Source organism: Lithobates pipiens, unplaced genomic scaffold (assembly GCF_037356315.1).
Source record: "Lithobates pipiens isolate NorthernLeopardFrog02 unplaced genomic scaffold, aLitPip1_a1.2 Scaffold_30, whole genome shotgun sequence".
NCBI classification, from domain to species: domain Eukaryota; kingdom Metazoa; phylum Chordata; class Amphibia; order Anura; family Ranidae; genus Lithobates; species Lithobates pipiens.
This window is the reverse complement of record NW_027507791.1, coordinates 140,069,410-140,088,680: the sequence shown is the minus strand read 5'-3', so window position 1 is coordinate 140,088,680 and position 19,271 is coordinate 140,069,410. Positions and strand designations below refer to the sequence as shown.

The window sequence follows — 19,271 nt, the reverse complement described above, 5'->3', positions numbered from 1 at the left end:
CAGTGTATCACTAAGCCTCCCATGGCTCAAATTTTCCCAGCACAATTTGGATTAGCAGCAAGGATGGCAAGTGTTATCATAATGGGGGATTTTAATTATCCAGGCAAAGACTGGGAACTGCTCGTTCATCTAAGGCTCTCCAGTTCCTAAAATGTCTTGCAGGACAATTTTATGGGTCAGAGATGGTAGATGCACCAACTAGAAATAAAGTGTTACTGGATCTACTGATATGGGGCAATTTAGGTAACAGCGATCACAGGTCAATTGGCTTCAGTATAAATCGCACAAATAGGAAACATAAGGGGAATACAAAGACAATGGGGAAGTTGGCTCCTTCGAAAATTCAAGCTACGAGTCTTGCTAGAAGGCATAAATTGGGATAAAATCTTAGGAACAAACACTGAGGAGAGATGGATTTGCTTTAAGAGCATATTAAATAAGGGCATTAGCCAATGCATCCCATTGGGTAATAAATTTAAAAGAGCGAACAGAAGTCCAGGATGGCTTAACTCCAATGTAAAAATGCATATAAAAGCAAAGGAGAAGGCCTTCAAAAAATAAAAGGTTGAGGGATCATCAGCATTCAGACTTTATAAAGAATGCAATAAGGACGGCTAAGATAGAACATGAAAGACTCATAGCAGAGGAGAGTAAAAAAAAAAAAAAAGATATTAAAGGACAGACCATATTGGTCCGATAAAGAATGGGGAAGAACATCTGGTTACAAAGGATGGGGAGATGGCATTGAATTCTGTCTTCACAAGGGAATCTGGCTTCAGTAACCAAACTGCAGTGTTTATCCTCATGTCACATCACAGGAAGCACCTCACATGGTTAACAGAGGACAGAATTAAAATTTAGACTTGAGAAACTTAACACTAATAAAATCACCGGGACCAGATGGCTTGCACCTGAGGGTATTTGGGGAACTCTGTCAAGTAATTGCCAGACCATTGTTCCTAATTTTTACTGACAGTCTGACTGGAATGGTACCAGCTGATTGGAGAAAAGCCAATGTAGCACCAATATTTAAAAAGGGCCCAAAATACATCCCTGGGAATTAGACCAGACCAGTTTGCCTAATGTCAATAGTATGTAAACTCTCTTGGCGGGCATAAGGGACTATATACAAGATTTTAATAATGAGAACGGTATCATTAGCAGTAATCGGCATGGATTCATGAAGAATCGTTCTTGTCAAACCAATCTACTAACCTTCTATGAGGTCAGTTGCCAGCTAGATAAAGGAAGTCCCGTAGACGTGGTGTATCTGGATTTTGCAAAAGCATTTGACACTGTTCCCCATAAACGTTTACTGTACAAAATAAGGTCCGTTGATATGGGCCATAGGGTGAGTACATGCATTGAAAACTGGATACAAGTGCGGGTTCAGAGGGTGGTGATAAATGGGGAGTACTCGGAATGGTCAGGGGTAGGTAGTGGGGTCCCTCAGGGTTCTATGCTAGGACCAGTCCTATATAATTTGTTCATAAATGACCTGGAGTATGGGGTAAACGGTTCAATCTCTGTATCTGCGGACGATACTAAGCTAAGCACTGCAATAACTTCTCTGCCGGATGTGGAAACCTTGCAAAAAGATCTGAACAAATTAATGGGGTGGGCAACTACATGGCAAATGAGACTCAATGTAGAAAAATGTAAAATGCGTTTGGGTGGCAAAAATATGGATGCAATCTGTACACTGGGGGGGAACCTCCTGGGGGAATCTAGGATGGAGAAGGACCTAGTAGATGCACTCAGCAATGGCATGCAATGCCAAGCTGCTGCTAAAAAAGCAAACCATATTGGAATGCATTTAAAAAGGGGATCAACTCCAGAGATAAAAGAATTCTCCTGCTCTACAAGACTCTGGTCTGGCTGCACCTAGAGTGTGCTGTCCAGTTCTGGGCACCAGTTCTCAGGAAGGATGTACTGGAAATGGAGCGAGTACAAAGAAGGACAACAAAGCTAATAAAGGGTCTGGAGAATATTAGTTATGAGGAAAGGTTGTGAGCACTGAACTTAGAGTATTCTTCCTGGATAAGAGGCGCTTGAGGGGATATGATTTCAATATACAAATGCCATACTGGTGACCCCACAATAGGAATAAAACTTTTTTGCAGAATTAAAATTAGAAAAGGTTTAACCTTAAACTACGTAGAGGGTTCTTTACTGTAAGAGCAGCAAGGATGTGGAATTCCCTTCCACAGGCAGTGGTCTCAGCAGGGGGCATTGATAGTTTCAAGAAACTATAAGCGCCTAAACAACTGCAACATACAGGGATAATACAATGTAATACTAACATATAATCGCATACACAGGTTGGACTTGATTGGCTTGTGTCTTTTTTCAATCTCACCTACTATGTAAATCTGCAAGGCTGCAACTTTGTAGGTGTAAACAGGCATGAGGATATTGCCTTTGGGCGAAAAGTGTGCTGCAGGCAGCAGTATAACGCTATGGGACATCCCAAATAGTGATTACTATGGCTGTGTCCGGTGATGTATAGTTAAAGAAAATAGGATTTTTATAATGGCTAACTTGTAAAATCCTTTTCTTTTGAAGTATGTCATGGGGCACAGGTCCCACCCTTCTTCCCTTTTTTTTCTTTTTTTTTTTTTTTTTTTTTTTTTTTCTGCACCTTCCCCACTCCCCCATTGAAGACTGTAAGCAACCTGCAATCCCTTTTCTCCCCCTAAAATGTTTGGTAACTTTGTACTCGCTCAAAGGAGTTTTTCAGAAATGGTCTGTCCCTTTAAGCCCTCCACACAGGCAGAATGTTGAGACATTTGCTGGTTCAAAATAAACATCTGGCATGCTACCTGTGTATCTGTCGGACAGAAGCTGGCCATGCAGGCTGGAATACCAGCAGCCGACAGACTCCGACTCCGATCCCTAATTCCTAGTGTTCTGGCGGGGTACCATCCCCATTGGTGGAACCTCCCATAAATTTGTTTGCGCACATTTTCTCAGTGGTCGCAACATCTAAACTTGGGCAGAAATTGGGGGGGAAAAATACCATGCCCCGTGCTCCGAATTATTTTGATTCCTACAAATAAAACATTTGCTCTCTACCATATCCACGAATGAAGCCCTTAAGAGTTTCACTATTGCTATTTGAACATACAGAATATGCCACCATATGCCTCTTTCCCCCTAAACTGATCTCTATTCTCTCCTCTCAATTTCATCATTCCAACCACCATATTGATCACTCTTACATTTCCAAGTGGGACACAAACCTCCGTTGCACCAGGGATAGTGCATACTGCTTGCAAATTTGGGCCACAATAGCTTCCTGTTTTTAATGTGAATACTATCGCGTCTGAATTCAAGACGGTTACCAGATAGTACCTGGTCCCATCTGCAGCTTTCATGGCTATTCAATGCCAGGTGACTTTTTGCATAAAAAGTCTTTAGGCACTCCAATGCACAGTCTATAGCAGAATGAATTCAAATAATCTCATATCAGAATGGTGGTGAAGAATTTGAGTGTCTTTGTGCAGCTGCCCACCACTTGGGAGAAAATGGATAAAAATTAATAAAGAAAAAAAGCAGCGCAATGAAGAGACCTATACGTAAATTATGGTACATAAAATAGTCATTTATTGAATGCTAAAAAAAACACAATGCCCAAATGGGGAACGTATCCACAATTGTCTGTGAAAGAGAGGTTCAGATCATATTACATCAATCCTTGTATAAATTGAGGCACTTAAACATGGATTACATACGATACCGCCAGTCCAGATAACACAGGGTTAACACAATCTAGGCTCCCGATCTTCATAGTTGGTAAGGTTGAATAAAGACACCAGTCCACCCAGTTCAACCTTCTACAATTATCCCTATCCCTGTACATTACACACTCACATTGGTCCCTTCCCTCAAGGAGCCCACAATCCAAGGTCCCCATTCATATACTAGGGCCAATTTTGGACAGAAGCCAATTGACCTACCTGCATGTCTTTGGTTGGGAGGAAACCGGAGTACCCAGAGGAAACCCACGCAGGCACAGGGAGAACATACAAACTCCAGGCAGGTAATGTCGTGGTTGGGATTTGAACCAGCGACCCTTCTTACTGCTAGGTGAGAGTGCTAACCACTACACCATTGTACCCTAGGTGAGCTGATGTCCCAAGATGTAAAGCACAACCACAGATTCTCAGGATGAAACTTTGCAAGTCCTGGAAGATCTGTGATTGGTCAAGGTGATGCGTTACGCTTAATCCTTGTGTAATTTACTGTTCTCTCTTGTGGATCTTCATGATCGTGATGTCATTTTCCTGTCACCCTGTGCTTCTGTTCTCTCCAATAAGACGAGAAGGACTCGGCTATGTATCTAGCTTTGTTGTCTGGCCTCCTCGTAAGTCCTGACTCTGCTCTGATCCAGGAAAACAGCTGGCTTGTGTCCTGCAGCAGCAAGTTGGTGGAGAAGTGAACAAAAACAACCCAACACACAAGGATAGTGTGGTGGCAGCTTGTGCCAGAGAACCGTTTAGGACAAGTGACATCTTGACCAATCACAGATCTTCCAGGACTTGCAAAGTTTTGTCCTGAGAATCTGTGGTTGTGCTTTATATCTTGGGACATCAACTCACCTAGAACAGTGATGGGCGAACCTTGGCACCCCAGATGTTTTGGAACTACATTTCCCATGATGCTCAACCACACTGAAGAGTGCAACAGCATCATGGGAAATGTAGTTTGAAAACATCTGGTGTGCCAAGGTTCGCCATCACTGACCTAGATCGGGAGCCTAGATGGTGTTAACCCTGTGTTATCTTGATTGGCGGTATCTTATGTAATCCATGTTTAAGTGCCTCAGTTTATACAAGGATTGATGTACTATATGAACCTCTTTCACAGACAATTTGTGGATACGTTCCCTAGTTGGACAGTGTGGGTTTTTTAGCATTCAATAAATGACTTTTATGTACCATAATTTACGTATAAGACTTTTTGCATACCTGCTTGACACATCCAATGCTCACATGGTTTTGGACTAAGGTTTTGATGCTCATACACTTCGATTGCCCTTTCCCCTTGGTATGTTTTGGTATGTTTAGTTACACCTTCACCCCCCCCCCCCCCCCCCCCCCATTTTTACTAAATCCCAATTCAAATTGGTCACTTATTTTGTTAGCAGCAAAACGGACCTATTACCAAAGTCTGGAAGAAAACCTTAGTTTACTTTTTTTAAGGAAGTTAATCGACTGGTTCTTAATATGAAACTGATCAGTATCCTGTCAGACATCCAAAATTCTCTCATATTTTGACCCTGTGGATACAATATGCCCATCTGTCACTATCCATGGAGAGCTATACCTCATTATAATAGTCCCTATTTGGGATGTTTGTTTTCGGCTTTCCTGGTGCTTGCTCCCCCTCCCTCACGCCACCTCTTTGCCACATTCCTACTGTGAATTTCCCTCCTTCCTGTTTATTCAGACTTTTTGTTTTGCTTATCGTTTCATGGCCTTCTACAGATTTACCGGACGCATTGTTGATGCCTACTCTTAACTTGCAGGCGACAAGTTTGTTAACCATTTGCTGTGTGTGTGTGTGTGTGTGTGTGTGTGTGTCTGTAATCACCATTCTGTGACAAGGGAATACAGAGATCCTGTGTTTCTGATGAGCAGGAACATGGATTGGTCTGTTCACAGTACAAGACCCCACACACACACACACACACACACACACACACACACACCCTTCCTTGCCAGTGTCATCATTTGTACAGTGACTGCATATTTCCCCAAAAGTGCCAGTGTCTGATTTTGTCCGCTACAATATCACAGTCCCGCAAAAGAAATATGTAGCAGAATACATATTGCCTAAACTAAGGACGATTTTTATTTTTTTTGCGCAAAAAATAAAAACCGCAGAGGTGATCAAATACCACCAAAAGAGAGCTTTGTGGGGAAAAGGACATAAATTTTATTTGGGTACAGCGTTGTCAAAGTAATGCAGTGCCGTATCACAAACAATGGCATAGTGCTGAAGGTGAGTAAATCTTCTGGGGCTGAAGTAGTTAATATGCCATTTATACTGTTGGATATTTTGTATCTTCTCAGCAGCTACATTCCAGCTGTCTAATACATTTTTGGCAGTTACAAAGTCCTTTTACACAATTTTTTTTTTTTTTTTATATTTTCAACAAATATCTATTGTAAAATGTCTTGAGGGAATGATGCCAGTGTCAGAAACTTTTAAGTTGCGTTGAATAATTTGTTTAGTCAATTACTTTTATTTTCGATTTTGTCTTTAGAGAGGACCAAGTTAATTTTCGTGGCTTCATGAGGACGCTGGCCCACTTCAGACCAATTGAAGATAATGAGAAATCCAAAGACCTGAGTAACCCAGAACCTCTGAACAGCAGAAGCAACAAACTCTTGTGTAAGAAATGCACCTTGCCTAATTTTTCTTTCCACTTTTGTGTTTACTGTAATCTATTGTCAGTCTGTACTAAAAAAAAAAAAAAAAAAAAAAAACTTCCATTTTTAAAGCAAATCATCACAAACCTAGCCTAACTGAGTTTAACCACTTCAGCCCTGGAAGGATTTACTCCCCTTCCTGACTGGGCCATTTTTTTGCAATACGGCACTGCGTCACTTTTTAACTGACAATTGTGTGTTCGTGCAATGCTGTACCCAAATACTGCAGCTGCTGACTTTTAGAATCTGACACTTACCTGTCCCAGGGTCCAGCGATGCAGGGGAACGAAGCCCCACTCACCCCCACCCCCCTCCACTCTGCGGCACTGGCATTGCAACTGTGGGCACTCGACTGTGGCTTCACAGCCAGGCACCTGCTGCGCGTGAGTGAGTGGCGCTGCGTGCTGTGATAGGTCCCAGATGACGGCGCAGCCAATCGCGTGTCCCAGATAACTGACAGGAGGGAGCAGAGCTGAGCCTTTCCTGTGCGGAGGAGAAGTGATGTCACCAGCCCAGGCACTGAAGGAGGCAGACTACAAGGGACCCCCTAGTGTTTAGAGGCGAGTTTAAAAAAAAAAAAAAAAAAGGTACCAGTTACATACCGGTAGCTGTCTTTATGGGAAATCTTCCAGGACGGCACACCTGAGAGATGAGAGGCTCCTCCCTACAGGAAACACAATCAATCGAAAGCTGTTTTAAGTCCCCACCCTTCCCCTTGATCCTCAGTTTGTAGGGAAGTAACTCCTGAACCCGGTTCTCAAGGGAAATCATTCCTCATAGGCACTCACCTTCTAGTGTTCTACAATTTTCCCTCCTCCAACAGGCGGGAAGTAGGCCTGCCGTCCTGGAAGATTTCCCAGAAAGACAGCTACCGGTTAGTAACTGGTACCTTTCTCAAGTCATCTTCCAGGACGGCACACCTGAGAGGATAAACAAGTACCTCAGGCCTACCTTAGGGTGGGGCCACTGCAAGACCCTCTTGGTGAACCTTGGTCCTGCAGTAAGCTTTACCTCCACTCCATATGCTTGAAGGTATCTTAGCTGGATCATGCGGCTGATCTGCAGGTCTGCTCCACCGATGTCCCTGCCTTTTCCGCTTCGGATGCAGTATCTAGGTGGAATGGGCTCTTAAAGATGAAATCAGAAAACACGTTAAACTTGTAGGTTAGCAATGTTGCCTATCTCATACCTCTAACAACTATGGCCTATTGTGCCTGTAGGTGCTACTTAGAACCACTAAAAAAATAAATCAGAGACCTGTGTAAGACAAGGACACTACATTGATCAATAAGAGGGCCTGTCTTAACACTACCCTGTTCAGACAACCTTTTTTGTTCCTTTTTATCTTTGTCAGCAAAGACTAAAGGGAAGCCTACTTAAGGGTAATAGATTAACAGAAGCTTGATCCCTGGGTTTAAGGCATGCCCAATCTATGTCTTTACTTGCGCCTGAGAGCCTACTTCAGGAGATTAAAGTCCCTAGCAGGAGTAGACTACCCATATTGCTACGTCTAGTTTTGCTAAGAGCGAAATGAAGGCCATGCACTGAGCCGAAACCTATTCGATCGGGTATACATCTTTATACTTCAGCCTCAGGCCCTAATACTCCTCTGAACAGAAATCTTCAAGTTCTTACTAAACAGGGCGATTCATTATCCCCTTCCGCCAGTGTCCCATAACCCTACAGGGCTTCAACCCTAGGAAATGGTTCTGGCATCCCTGAATGTAAGGGGTCGAGGTTTTCTGACAGGTGGCATCTGCAGCCCGAACTCCTGGCCCCTCCATGGAAAAGAAGGCTGAAATACAAAAGGTGATACATGTATTAATATCACAAATAAAATGATCATAGATTGTGGGCACGGCACAATAGATTTAGACAGAAAGGACACAAGCATAAACAATGTTGTGTGCCCGAGTGTGACTAGCTAAACCCATATATCAAATATGAGAAGAGACCCAAATCTGAACCTCAATGTAGACAAACAGTCCTCAGTCTTGTTTTATGATGTGCTGCCAAGACGTAAAAGCATTAAGACACGAGCAAACCCTAAATGCTGCGTATTTCTGAAGTGCAGCTAGCTAGGTCATAACTGATATATAAATATAGAAAGGACAGGAACCCCCTTTTACTGATGTACAGCAAAACAAGGCTATAAATATAAAGACAGATACAAACTTCTATGTTGTGTATTTCTGACAAACCACCAAATACAGTTATAAGATCAATATGAACAATTCCCGTGTTGTGCATTTCTGCTATGCCACAGGGTAAAATATGGAACACGAGACAATCCTTTCTGTCATGCACTTCTGTAGTGTAGTTCAGATGGAACCAACACTGAGAAAGGACACCAGCAACCTGCAGCATTGCGTTTTTCTGAAACAGAAAGCACCAACAAGCTTCAATCTTGAGTATTTCTGCTGTGCAACAACATAAAAGCAGACACTGAGGAAAAAGACAGACAGCCTTTACAGCTGCAATCTTTCTGGTCTGCTGCAAAATAAAACGATAACACCATGATTAGTATTCCTGCTGTGTAGCAAAACCTCAACCAGAAGGGACAGCTAAGTTTAGGGCTCCCACACCCGTGCGACCCAACCTGCGACTTGGGACTGCAAGACGCATGAGAAGACCTACACTATGGCTTCCAATGGGTACCATTTGTGTCTGTGTGACTCCAGCAGTTCCTGATTCCTGGATCCAAGACCTCAAGATTACACAGGTCACAGGAAAAAATAAAAAAATAGCAATTTTCAGGTCGAACAAGAAAGGGGTCCCCAATGCTGTGACTCCCTGGAGGAGTGCAGCCAACAACCCCCTGCTGTGTATCCCTAAGATGCATAAAGGTAGATCAATGAGAAACACTGCTCACTGCTGTGCCTGATATACAAACGATAAAGCAGTAAATATAGGACATACAGGACACAAACATTCAATCTTTGTGTAGGTCTGATGTGTAGCAATATACTAATACTGAGCAGAGATGCCACCATCCTCAATGATTCTCTCAGCTGAGTAGCAAAAACAAAATCAGAAAAAGACAAGCAACCTTCACTGCTGTGTCCTTTCTCATATGCAGCCAATAAGGCAGTATATGCAAGACATAAAAAAGGACAGACAACCTTCAATCTTGTATATGTCTAATGTGCAACAATATAACAATTCTGAATAGATGGCACATCCATATTGAAGTGATTTGGCCTTGCGACTCAACATGTCAAATCGCACGGCTAAAATCAGCACGACACCACTTTGTGGTGCTACACGTATTGCCAAAGGCAGTGTATGTACTACACCTGGCAGAGGTTCAATTTGTATTTCTGCTATGTAGCCCAACAAATTTGAACCATCAATTTTCACTGCTGCCTTTCTGATAATCCCACAGACCTTAATCCTGTATATGTCTGATGTGCAACAATAAAACACTCTGAATAGAGATAGCACATCCATATTGAAATGATTTGTCATGCGACTCAACATGTCAAATCGCATGTTAAAACTCGGCAGCCATTGCCGTTAATAGCACTGTCTGAATCAGCACAACGCCACTGAAATCAGGACCATCAGACTTCACTGCTGCCTTTCTGTTAAGTAACCAATAAGGCAGTAATACAGGACACAAAGCCCCACAGACCTCAATCTTGTGTATGTCTGATGTGCAACAGTTAGGGACATGGTACAGGAGGTGGTCAGAGACTGGGGACATGGTACAGGAGGTGGTCAGAGACTGGGGAGGTGGTCAGAGACTGGGGACATGGTACAGGAGATGGTCAGAGACTGGGGACGTGGTACAGGAGGCATCCCCCATTGCAGGCCAGTGTGTCCCCTTTTGCAGCCTGTGTAGGGAAGAGAGCCGCCTGTTTGATCACAGCGCCGGGAACATCACAGCTTTCATTTCAATAGCTGTGTGTTCCCGACCGTGCGCCGTCACACGCAGCCCCTCCCCCTTGTCCGGGCACTTTGATAGACAGATCATCCGTCCAATCCTGCGGTTGATCTGTCTATCTAAGTGCCTGGACAAGGGGGAGGGGCTGCGTGTGACGGCGCGCGGTCGGGAACACACAGCTATTGAAATGAAAGCTGTGATGTTCCCGGCGCTGTGATCAAACAAGCGGCGGAGGCGGCTCTCCTGCGCTATACACCCCCCATGATGGGCGTCACCAGGGGCGAGGGCGGAGCCCCGTCCCCACCCAGGCCACGCCCCATTTTCGGCTCCATTATCGGCCGTTTTTCTCTTTCGGCAAATTGCCGAAAAGGGCATTTTCGGTGCATCACTAGCAACAATATAACCATTATGAGCAGAGATGTCACCAGACTCAATGATGTGCATTTCTGCTGTGCAGCACAAAACCAGAAAGTACAGACCACCTTCACTGTTGTATTTTTCTGATCGGTAGCCAAACAAAGCAGTACCTTTAGGATATAAAGGACACCAAACAAGCTTCAGTGCAGCACATTTCTGATGTACAAGAATATAGCCCTTATGAGCAGAGATGTCACAATTCTCAATGTGTGTTTCTGCTGTGCCACAAAAACATCCCAGCAAGGACAAACCTTCACTACTGAGGTCTACTGGTGTGTAGCCAATGAGGAGTCATGGTCTATCCCTTTATGAAATAACCAACAGGCAATTTATTTCATAGGCATAGCCTGGGCTGTAGATACTAAACCTTCACCACTAGTGAAGGAACAAATCCTAAAATGGTTGGACACCCTATTATAGTAGTTGTTGTCCTACCTTACCTCCATAGACTGAGCAAACACTAGCCAGCTCATACCCAGGTGGTGCTGATTAGCAACTAAAGTCTCGATGAGCCCAGCCCTAGAGACCAATTTAAGACAGCCTCTAGAAGAGGTGGTTACCAATTTAGCCTGGGGTAAATGGTTACTTGCAGGCTTCAAACAAGCAACTATGTAGCTCTTGCATAGGTTTGCACAGAAAATCCTCAATTAACCACTTAACAACCGCCCTATAGCCGAATGACGGCTACAGGGCGGTTTCTTAACTCTGGGAGGCCGTCATATGACGTCCTCCCAGAATTCCGCTCTCCCCTGGGGCGCGCACTCGAGAGCATCCGTGACCGCCGGGTCCACAGGACCCGGCGCATCACGGATCACGGTAAACGGCCGCTCATAGCGGCCGTTTACCACGTGATCGCTCCGTAAACAAACCGGCGTCATGTTATGACGCCGGTTCCTCCCTCCCCCTCTCTGTACCGATCGGAACAGCGGAGGGGGAAGAGATCGGTGTCAGCAGCGATGTGGGCTGCATCTGCAGTGCCCACATCGCTGCTCACCGAAAATTAACCCCTCAATTCCCTGCAAATACTCTGCAATACTCTGCGTTACCCTGCAATACCCTGCGTTACTCTGCAATACCCGCCATTACCCTGCAACACTCTGCAATGCTCTGCAACGCCATACTCTGCAACGCCATACTCTGCAACGCCATACTCTGAGATACCCAGCCATACCCAGCCATAGTCGGTGATACCCTGCAATACCCAGCCATAGACACCCCTCCCGCCGCCCTCCGGTGCTTCTACCGACTCGCCAATACGATCAAATCCAGAATCCTTTTTTTTTTTTTTTTTTTTTTTTTTTCAGGCTTCCCAGCTTAGAGATGAGATGCGGGGTCTTATTGACCCCATATCTCACTGTAAAGAGGACCTGTCATGCCATATTCCTATTACAAGGGATGTTTACATTCCTTGTAATAGGAATAAAAGTGATCAAAAAATTTATTTTTGGGGAACAAAATGTCAAACTAAAATAAAGTAAAATGAACAATAATTTTTTTTTTTTTTTTTTTTTTTTTTTTAAGCGCCCCTGTCCCCATGTGCTCGCATGCAGAAGCGAACGCATACTTAAGTCCCACCCACATATGAAAACGGTGTTCAAACCACACATGTGAGGTATCGCTGCGAACGTTAGAGCGAGAGCAATAATTCTAGCCCTAGACCTCCTCTGTAACTCAAAACATATAACCAGTAAAAAAAAAAAAAAAATCGTCACCTATGGGGATTTTTAAGTAGCGACGTTTGGCGCCATTCCACGAGCCTGTGCAATTTTGAAGAGTGACATGTTGGGTATCGATTTACTCGGTGTAACTTCATCTTTCACATTATGCAAAAATTGGTCTAACTTTACTGTGTGTGGTTTTTTTTTTTTTTTTTTTTTTTAAAGCACAAAACAGTTTTTTTTCCAAAAAAAAAGCATTCGAAAAATTGCTGCGCAAATACCGTGCGAGATAAAAAGTTGCAACGACCACCATTGTATTCTCCAGGGTGTTTGCTAAAAAAAACATATATATAATGTTTTGGGAGTCTATGTAATTTTCTAGCAAATAAATGATTTTTACATGTAGCAGAGAAATGTCTCAATTGTCCTGGGTGCTCCAGAACGCCTGATGGCGCTCCATGCATGTTGGGCCTCTGTATGTGGCCACGCTGTGTAAAAGTCTCACACATGTGGTATCACCGTACTCGGGAGTAATAGCAGAATGTGTGTTGGGGTGTAATTTGTGGTATGCATATGCTGTGTGAGAAATAAACTGATAATATGACAATTTTGTGAAAAAAAAAAAGTAAAAAAAATCTTGATTTTTGCAAAGAATTGTGGGAAAAAATGACAACTTCAAAAAACTCATCATACCTTGGAATGTCTTCTTTCCAAAAAGGGGTCATTTGGGGGGTATTTGTACTTTTCTGGCATGTTAGGGTCTCAAGAATTGAAATAGGCCGTCAGTACTTCAGGTGTGATCGATTTTCAGATATTGGCACCATAGCTTGTGGACTCTATAACTTTCACGAAGACCAAATAATATCCACCAATTTGGACTTATTTTTACCAAAGATATGTAGTGGTATAAATTTTGGCCAAAATTTATGAAGAAAAAATTACTAATCTGCTAAATTTTATAACCGAAACAAAGAAAAATTCATTTTTTTACAGAATTTTCTGTATTTTTTCTTTTATAGCACAAAAAATAAACCCAGCGGTGATTAAATACCACCAAAAGAAAGCTCCATTTGTGTGAAAAAAGGACAAAAATTTCATAAGGGTACAGTGTTGCATGACATGAGTAATTGCCATTCAAAATGTGAGATCACCGAAAGCTGAAAATTGGTCTGGTTATTAAGGGTGTTTCAGTGCCCAGTGGTTAAAAGGATGTAGGAAGCGATCTATGGTGAATCTCCTTTAGATCTGCCACTGAGTGGATTGTAGCCCAAACCAACAAAAAAGTTTCTTCTTACCTCCTACACTATAATATAACCACAGTGTAAAGGTGGAGTGGGAGGTAGGAGCTTAATGAAAGTTATCTATAGCAAGCAACCCCCAAAAGGAGGATCTGTCACAAGGGAACCCCTACTGTGCCACACAGAAGCTTGGTCCCTGCCCATCCTTGAATGGTGGGTCAGCTTTTAACCACTTCCCACCCGGCCAATGCATATATACGGCCGGGTGGGAGCCGTCTACTCCTGATAGGACGTTCAGGAACGTCATTCAGGAGTAGCGGGATCGCGCGCGCCCGCGCAGCGGCGCGATCCCGATGTGCTCGTGTCACCCGGACACGGCACATCTCAGATCGGCAGGAGGACTCTGTGATTGGCCCTCCTGATCACATGACGGCCGTGTCCAATCACGGCCGTCATGTGATGTAAACAAACAGCCGGTTGCTAGGCAATCGGCTCTCCTCTCCTCACACGGAAGTCACCGCTGAGGAGAGGAGAGCAGAACGCTGCAGCCAGCTGATGATCAGTGAGTATGGGCTGCTTTTTACAGCTTTTTACTCACTGATCATCAGTGTAGTGTGAACACACAACACACCACACAGTACAAACAGTCCCCACACATGTCCCCAAAACATACATGTCCCCAAATAATAAAAACACATGTCCCTAATAATAAAAACATGTCCCCCACATATGTCCCACTAAAATCACATGTCCCAATGATTATCTGCACACATATGTACGTGATCACCTGCACACATATGTACATGATCATTTGCGTACATATGTCCGTGATCACACAAACCAATTATTATACACTTAACGGAATTTTTTTTTACCAAAAACATGTAGCAGAATACATTTTGGCTTAAATTTATGACAAAATTTGATTTTATTGGATTTCTTTTCAAATAGAAAAAAGAAAATATTGTTTTTTTTCCAAATTTCCGCTATTTTTGCGCTTATATCGCAAAAAAAAAAAACGGAGTCGTGAATAAATAACACCAAAATAAAGCTCTATTTGTGCGAACAAAATGATAACAATTTCATTTGGGTACAGTGTAGCATGACCGCGCAATTGTCACTGAAAGCGCTAGAGCGCTGAAAGCTGAAAATTGGGCTGGGAAGGAAGGGGGTGAAAGTGCCCTGTATTGTAGTGGTTAAGCATCATGAAGCAACTTCATATTCCTAGCAGCTGGGCTAATAGGGCCGGTAACCTAGTGCACCTGCTGACCAGGGGAGCTTCTGAATCCACCAACCACTGCCTAATTAATAACTTGTTCAGTGGTATACCTGGCCTGTAAGTAACTTTGTATCTACCAGGTCCCCTCTGTATGCTATATTCATCCCTACCAATGTACCACAACTGGGCATGTAGGGAGAGGCTGGCAACCTACTGCTGCGATAACCACAGTGTCTCTGCTGTAAGAGGGAGCTGTGGCTGGTGGTTTTAGCAGTGGCGTCTGGGCTATTTGTATCCCGACCCCAGGTTCTGCACTGCACCAGTCAGTATATACATGGGTAAGGGGGAGCAATGGCCTACCTACCCATTTCCCATCTGAGGTGGTTTAGGCACACTCGTTCCTCTGCACCACCTGTCCACCATACAGCGTCTCTGATGTAAGAGGGAGCTGCGGCTGGTGTTTTTAGCAGAAGCTTAAGGGCTATTTGAATCCAGACCCCTGGGGAGATTATCTCAAATGCCCAGAAACCCTCTGGCTGGAATTGGGGATTTTGCAGCTAAATTCCCAAGGCAAAGGAAAGTACTCACCGTTGTCTTCCCCTTTTTGCCACAGCCAGCGGGCTTGCTTTTCCATCCTTATGGTCCACACGCAAGGAGGATAGCCGCCAAAGTGCCCCCCCCCCCCCCAACTGCTGTCCCCATAGGGAGGTGCAAGGTTAGGCTGTGTCCTGCACTGTACCAGTCAGTATATACACATGCGGGGGGGGGGGGAATGCCTTCCGTTCCTCATTCCCATCTGAGGTGGTTAAGGTAGACATCCACCGTAGTAAACTGGTGCCTCCTTGCTCTAGCGAAAGGAGGATGTGGGCGCCTGCTCCTACTGACTCTCAGCCTTCCCTCCTGGGTAAGAATGCTGCCGCCATTTTATCAAAGTTTGAAAATGACGCGGGTGCTTGTTGCCACGCCCTCTCCGGCAGCCCACCCGAGCTACCGGGGACCCAGGAGTCGGGGACATGATCCCCCCTGGAAAGAACCAATGGCCAGCACCCCCATCTGAACAGCCACCTGTACAGGTAAGGAGGGGAGACAGGATAATTGCCCCTGAAGTTCTGGGTACACCACTGTACCCAGGGTCCTTCAGCTCTCGGGGGGGCTCTTCCAGTTTCTGCTGCCCCCCCTGAGGAAAAGATAGGGGAAACCCTCAGGAAGGACAAGAATATCCTACCAGACCCAGAGGCTTCCCAAGCTTGTGGTCCGGCTCCCAGGGGGAGACCACCAGCCCCAGGCTTCGGGTCATTTGGAAAAAACAAACCGTTTCGCTGTGTAGGGAGAAACACATTTAAAAACTGAGGATCAAGGGGAAGGGTGGGGACTTAAAACAGCTGTCGATTGTGTTTCCTGTAGGGAGGAGCCTCTCGTCTCTCAGGTGTGCCGTCCTGGAAGATGACTTGAGAAAAACAAATTACAATTTTTTTTTTTTTTTTTTGTATGGAACACCACTTTAAGTTGAAATAATTAGCATAGGCTATATGTGTTGAAACCTTGTACAGTATTTCTGTTAATTTTACATGGGATGACTAGGCAGGAGACCTGTGTGTGTGTGTGTTTTTATTTTTTCTGTTGCTGTAAGTAATCCAACCGGTTCTTGTACATGCCTCTAGCCTGTGAGTGGACAGTTAGGAAGAAGCAGCACACTGATGGGCTCATCTATCCATCTTTTCTCTCGCTATCTGCATGTTCCTTGGCACTGTAGCAAAACTGATAGTCTTTGTACTACTTCTCCTTTGGGCAGTCTGAGCTCTGCTATAAGGCTGATACCAAGTCAGGTTCAGGTACTGGTACTTGCACTGTTTGAATTAAAACTGAGCTTTATTAAATTGTCTTTTTACTTTTACCTGAAGTTTAGCTTAAAATTAATCCAACCTTTTCCTTGCTTGGCCAATGCCTCCCTGTTGGGCCATGAGGCCACCCAATGCATTACAGTACCAATAGGCCAAGCTCACCTTTAAGGTGAAAACTTCTGACAGTGACTGGCCCCCCAGCCTCCACGTTTTACTCACCTGATCCTTTTGATCCCTCCGGTGGAGATGCGCTGTACCTCCCTGCCTGGGGTCCTTTGCTCTTGATTGGATCGATTGATAGCAGTGCACCCCACTGGCTCCCGATGCTGCCAATCAAATCCAAGCAGGTGGGGCCGAGTCTTGCATTCGGCATCTATGCATACAAATGCTGGCTTTGGTAGCTGGTCCGCAAGATAACCCATGGGAGAGCGTTTCCCCTAGGGCAGGGATATGCAATTAGTGGACCGCCAGCTGTTGCAGAACTACATGTCCCATGAGGCATAGCAAGACTCTGACAGCCACAAGCAGGACACCTAGAGGCAGAGGCATGATGGGACTTGTAGTTTTGCAACAGCTGGAGGTCCACTAACTGCATATCCCTGCCCTAGGGGGTTATATGATGTGGGGAGGAGCTGATTGCGTCGCCGGGGGACCCCAGAAGAGGATGATTGGTGCAAAACTAACTGCACAGTAGAGGCAAGTATGACCTTTTTTTGTTTTGTAAAGGCTTTTTTAAGTCTTTAAAACCTAAATTTTTTTTTTTTTTTTTAAGGGATTATTAAAAAAAAAGCCTTTACAAATCAAAAACACGCAAGGGACATAGGGACATTATTTACCGTCTATGGAGGTGCCCCTTGTGCTGCTGTCCTCATTTAGCAGAAGTCCTCTAATGGCTGCCCCCATTGCAGGTAGTACAGATTCTGCAAATGAAATTGGATCTATGAATGGAGAGGAATGAACGTTCACAATCTGCCTGTCCTCCATTCATAGATCCTGCACATTTATTGACCTTTTACTGGAAAAAAATGGTATTTCAATATAATTTTTAGTGCAGATAATGCTTGCTTCTTTTGACCTTCACAGGTCTAATCACTTTATTCTATGATAAGCTCAAACTCTTGAGATTCATGACAAACTTAATTGAAGCAGCTAACCCTTTGAAGGATATTGGTCTTCAGGGGGGAAAAATAAGTTTACCTTTAAATTGGTTCTCTGGATAAACAGTTTTGCTGCATTGGCTTTTGTACAAAGGTCATGGCCTGAAACATAGGCTTTATAATGGGGGGAAAAAGTGAATAGGTTTCTCAACAACCAAAAAGATTAAATACAAGCTAAACTACAAGCAAATGGCATAAATGAACGCTGATTTATCTGCCAAAACGATATGGTTTTCGGTTAATCCAGTCCTGAGATTTGCACACCTCTGCTACACATAACTGCCCTGCTTGACAGAACAGGGGGACCTAATCTTTCTTTTCTGTAGTTTTTTCTATTTACAGATCTCCCCACCCCTTGACCAAACAGTGAAAAAGTACCCCTGTTTTTTTTCACTCCTGTGACCCGCTTTCAGCACAGTGGACTGAAGTTCGCTCTCTGCTGATGTCGCAGATATAAGTCCAGGCACTGCGTCATCTCAACAATGAGTATGGGAGTCTGGATCCAAAAGTTTTGACACACCTTCTCATCCAAAGAGTTTTCATGACTATGAAAATTGTAGATTCACACTGAAGGCATCAAAACTATGAATTAACACATGTGGAATTATATACTTAACAAAATGGTGTGAAACCACTGAAAATATGTCTTATATTCTACGGTCTTCAATGTAGCCACCTTTTGCTTTGATTACTGCTTTACACACTCTTGGCATTGCAGGTATGTGGTCATGAGGAAGGGCGATATTATGCTTAGCCCGAAACGTCACCTGGAAATATACCTGATGTAATGTAACTTTTATGAATACATTTTCATTGATTGTGCAGCAGTCCCTTTGTGTGTGTGTGTGTATGTGTGTGTGTATATATGTATGTGTGTGTGTGTGTGTGTGTGTGTGTGTGTGTGTATGTATGTATAATCTATCTATCTCATTTATTTATTTAGCTACAATGTAAAATGGTGAGTGTACAGCTTGTATAACAGTGTAAACTTGCTGTCCTCTCAAAATAACTCAACACACAGACATTAATTTCTAAACCGCTGGCAACTAAGGGGAGTACATCCCTAAGTGAAAAAGTTAATTGGGCCCAATTAACAACTTTTCTCTCCCCGCTGTCATGTGACCTCGCAAAAGTGTTACAAGGCCTCAGATGTAAATGGGGAGCATGTGTTAAATTTGGTGTTGGCGCTCTCACTCTCATACTGGTCACTGGACTTTCAACATGGCACCTCATGGCAAAGAAGTCTGAGGATCTGAAAAAAAAATGATTGCTCTACATAAAGATGGCCTATGCTAGAAGAAGATTGCCAAGACCCAAAACTGAGCTGCAGCACAGTGGCCAAGACCATACAGAGGTTTAACAGGACAGGTTCCACTCAGAACAGGCCTCGCCATGGTCGACCAAAGAAGTTGCGTGCA

The 19,271-nt window shown here is 43.9% G+C and overlaps 1 protein-coding gene across 1 annotated transcript in view; it reads left to right on the top strand.

Annotated features, from left to right (window-relative positions):
• The window catches only part of CHP1 (calcineurin like EF-hand protein 1), a 165,645-nt gene that overhangs the window by 90,882 nt on the left and 55,492 nt on the right, over positions 1-19,271 (top strand). Inside the window, exon 4 of the mRNA XM_077464917.1 lies at positions 6,272-6,399. Coding sequence (XP_077321043.1) covers positions 6,272-6,399 — 128 coding nt within the window. The remainder of the gene's footprint in view (positions 1-6,271; positions 6,400-19,271) is intronic.